Below are 4,385 nucleotides of genomic sequence, written 5' to 3' on the forward strand. Positions count from 1 at the left end.
TTCATACTATAGATCCAAAGCTAATTAGTAGAAGTACTTTTTTTTTTCTTTTTGAAAACAATTAGTAGAAGTACTTAATAATCCATTTCATTTAAAATCAAATCAAAATTCTCTCCTACCATGGAATAAAATAATGAGGATTCATACTTTATAATTTTCCCATAGGAGCCCACCATACATCCCTTTATATCAACATTATTATATAAACTATAGGAGGAATTGTTGACATTGTTGGTCTTGGACAAAATAATTAATAATTAAATTTGATTATGAATGTTTAAGACTGATTTGGTAATTGTTACTCATATAGTCATATATATTAGCATCATAATAAGTTTTATAAAATAATTTTATCAAATTTAACATTAAAAATAAAAACTCATTCAAAACAAGAGAATTAAGCAAGAGTAAACAGAACACAAAGCAGATTAATCAACTGCGTTAACCCTATAATTAACAGTGTAGAACACATAACCAAGAACAATATTTGTTTTTTTTTTCTTTAAATGTAACAAATTTAAACAGACATACATAACAATACATAGAATCACTCTAATTGATATTTTCTCACCTAACTGATCTATACATTTCACCGTGGATGTGACGCTGAATATGACCATGGAACAACTTGATTTTCTTCATCATCATCGTCATGAAAACCATTATTGCCATCTTCATCATCATCATCATCATCGTCATCACCATCATCATCATCAACATCATCATCATCATCATCATCATCTTCTTCTTCTTCTTCTTCTTCTTGATGGGTAGTAGTAGTTCTATTATTATTTACATCTCTATGTAGCTGATTTCTTGCAACACCCGGTTTAGAAACAAGACATGGAGGGCAAACAGAGACTGTAGGCCCGAACTTGGGCCCGGAACCCGACCAAATTGTAGGAGATTGACAAACATGGCAAAGAAGAATCCTTGAATGTTTAGCAACAAGAAAATTAGCACCATGAACCTTTGAATCACATTCATAACACAAAATTGCTTGATCTGATTCACAATATATTGTAGCAAGATTGCTACAAAGCTCACATTTTTTCTTAACCCTCATTATTAATCATGAAAAAAGAGAATAATTTTGTTTATTTCATTGGTTAATTTAACCAATTTATAGGGGGGAAAATGTGGAAAGAAAGGAAAAAGATATGCAAGTTGAAGTATTGTTAATGTGAAAAAATAGGCTGGTTTTGAGGTGGGTTTTTGGAGATTTGAAAGAAGATATTTTTATTTTTCTCTCTTTTTGGTTATTCTATATTTCTATTGACAATTAGAGGTGAGAGGATGTGGCTCTTGTCATTATTTCCTTTATATTTTTTTAATGTAAATTATATAAACCATATGATATGATTCTTCAGGTGGGTTCAATGGGTGACTTGCCTTAAAAAGGCTTTCTTTAATGTTCTCAATTTTTCTCACTCGGTCGGAATGACACGTGTATAAAATTTCAGGAGTTTTGCATTATATTCGTGGGCATAATATGAATTTGATGAATACTAAAATAAAATAAATAGGTATGTATATTCTCCTTAATTTGCACTAAAAAAATACACTAGAGGACTACGACTCCATTCCATCTTCAACCTGTCACGATCACCCATGTGGCGATGAGCTAGGTTGCACTAAAACAGACACGGACACGACACGAGTACGGGAAAACGCCAACTTAAAAAGGGCGGACACGGGGACACGAAAATGGTAATATAATAAATATATCAAATTAAAGATAATTTTACAATCTTTCATTTGATATATGTAAATAAACACTTTAAAAACATAAAACACACATAAAATGCAAATAAGTACCAAATAAACAACATGAGTATTTAAAAATAGTCATACAAACCAAATCAAAGAAAACCAAATAAATAGGTAAATTTAAGATTTAAAAATCAAGATTAACAAATAACACATTAACAATTTAACATTAACAAATAACAATTAACAAATATTCAAAGAGGATATACAAAAAAATCATGAACAACATTTCAACTTTTCAAAATTCAAATTACAAACACATGAACAATTTAACATTAACAAATAACAATTAACAAATATTCAAAGAGGATATACAAAAAAATCAAAAACAACACTTCAACTTTTCAAAATTCAAATTATAAACACTAAGATTAAAAATTTAAGATTAACAAATAACACATTAACAATTTAACCTTAACAAATAGCAATTAACAAATATTCAAAGAGGATATACAAAAAATCAAGAACAACATTTCAACTTTTATTTTTATTTTTTTTTTCAAAAAAGCGTGTCCTTGACTGCTTGTCGTGTCCCTTGCCGTGTCCATGCCGTGTCCGCGTGTCCGAAAAAATATTATAAAATATTGGACACTTCATTTGGCATGTCGGACACGGATTTTCGCGTGTCCGTCGCGTGTCCGTGTCCGACACGTGTCCGACACGGGACACGCCAGTCTAGAGAAGTGTCCGTGTATTCTAGGCGATGAGATGGAAACGGAAATAACCCATAGCTATATATGGCGTCGCAACTCGCAATTAGGAAGTTTCGTAGCCATTAGTCACCATTTTTTGCGTCAAATGCCTACTACCGTTGCCCTATCATATCTTGACCTCCCTTTTACTTTTCTATATTATTATTTTAAATATCTTGACCTCCCTTTTACTTTTCTATATTATTATTTTAATATTATTAATTAATTTATTATTAGTATTTTAATATTAATTAATAAGAATTTAGAGTTTATAATTTAGAATTTAGGTTTTTTTTGATGAAGAATTTAGGTTTTTTTTGATGAAGAATTTAGGTTTTATTTTAATTAAAGTAACAATAAATACATAAAAATTCATAAAACTAAAATAACAAATAAAATAAATACGATAAAAAAATATATAAACAATAAACTAATTATATTGATATAGTACTACATATAGTAACAAATATAATACAAAAGATTTAAAATACAAAATTTACATATAAATTGTTTTTATTAAATTATACAACAACCTAAATCATCTATTACCACTACCACATTCACCACCCCGCCGCATACGAAACTTGCCCAAGCCACCTGAAGCACGTGTGTTACGAGATACCACCAGATGCACTGGGACTTTCACCATAAAATTAAAAAAACTGAAATTAACAAAAAAAAATCATTATTTAACACATAATTAAAAAAAGTAATAGCTAATTACCAACAAACAAACTTTAAAGAAAATTCAAAAAGTAATAGACTTTTATTAAGTACTTTCTGAAAAATTTCCTAAAAAAAAATATAAAAGTATATACTATTACTTGGAAGAAAACTATATAAGAAAATGAGTCAATGAGTAGTTTTCTTATGGAAAAAAAACTTTTTGAAAAAATAATTTTAATTTTTTAAAATTTTTTTTAATATTTTAATTTTAATTTTAATTTTAATTCTTAATTTTTTTTGTTTGTTTTTTAAATTTTAAATTTTAATTTTTTTTAATTTTTAATGGTTTTTAGTTTTTTTAAATTTTTAAATTTTTTTAAAATTTTGATTTTTAAAATTTTAATTTTAATTTTAACTCTTAATTTTTTTTGTTTGTTTTTAAATTTTAAATTTTAATTTTTTTTAATTTTTAATGGTTTTTAGTTTTTTTTAAATTTTTAAATTTTTTTAAAATTTTGATTTTTAAAATTTTAATTTTAATTTTAAAATTTTTTTATTGTTTTAATTTTTTAATTTTTTTTTCTAGTATAAGAGTGAAATGGATGAAGTGTGAGAGTATAAAGTGAAAGAGTGGGGAGGGGAGTGAAGTGGAGTGGAATGGAGTGAAGTAGAGTGTAAGACTTGGTAGTTGATTCACACTAATATATTAATGTGGACCAAGTCCATACTAAACTTTTATTGTATATAAAAGATTTAACCTGTTATGATGATTTAACTATCTCGTATTTGGCCACTTTGCCCTTAGTACCTCATCGTCTCGTATCCTTTTTAATTTGTATCATTCATGAAATTGTTTATTTGTGTGTTGCTCTTCTCTTCTAATCTCCCCTTTCATCTCAATGTTGGTGAATAAAGTGGATACGGGGTGGGAAAGGGGCCGGTATCAAAAGCAACTAAAAATAAGATAAATTGAAAAGTTTTTTTTTTTGAGTGAAGATAAAATGGAAAGTTTAAAACAAAAATATTGCATGAATTAACACAAAACCCAAAATCAAATTTGCAAACCATATTTAAAAATGTGATCTATTTTAAAGCAAAACCCAAATAAATTAACACTATATTTATATAGAAAAGAAATAGATTGAATTAAAAAGAAATTAGGAAGGAAAATAAATAAATTACATTTCATTAATTTGAATACCAATAGAGAAAGGAAATGTAATGAAGAAGTACTTATACATATTTAAAATTTTAAAC

General features: G+C 27.0%; 1 protein-coding gene across 1 annotated transcript; it reads right to left on the reverse strand.

Moving 5' to 3' along the window:
• Positions 1–346: 346 nt before the first annotated feature.
• LOC130815110 (zinc finger protein CONSTANS-like) lies at positions 347–1,258 on the reverse strand. Its single transcript, XM_057681467.1, has one exon. It carries the CDS (start codon positions 1,064–1,066, stop codon positions 590–592), a length of 477 nt encoding a protein of 158 aa, XP_057537450.1. The 5' UTR covers positions 1,067–1,258; the 3' UTR covers positions 347–589.
• Positions 1,259–4,385: the final 3,127 nt, after the last annotated feature.

Source organism: Amaranthus tricolor, chromosome 6, assembly GCF_026212465.1.
Source record: "Amaranthus tricolor cultivar Red isolate AtriRed21 chromosome 6, ASM2621246v1, whole genome shotgun sequence".
NCBI lineage: Eukaryota > Viridiplantae > Streptophyta > Magnoliopsida > Caryophyllales > Amaranthaceae > Amaranthus > Amaranthus tricolor.

Excerpts from the sequence above, each read along its gene's own strand:
- LOC130815110 (XM_057681467.1), bottom strand. The coding sequence starts at position 1,066 with ATGAGGGTTAAGAAAAAATGTGAGCTTTGTAGCAATCTTGCTACAATA.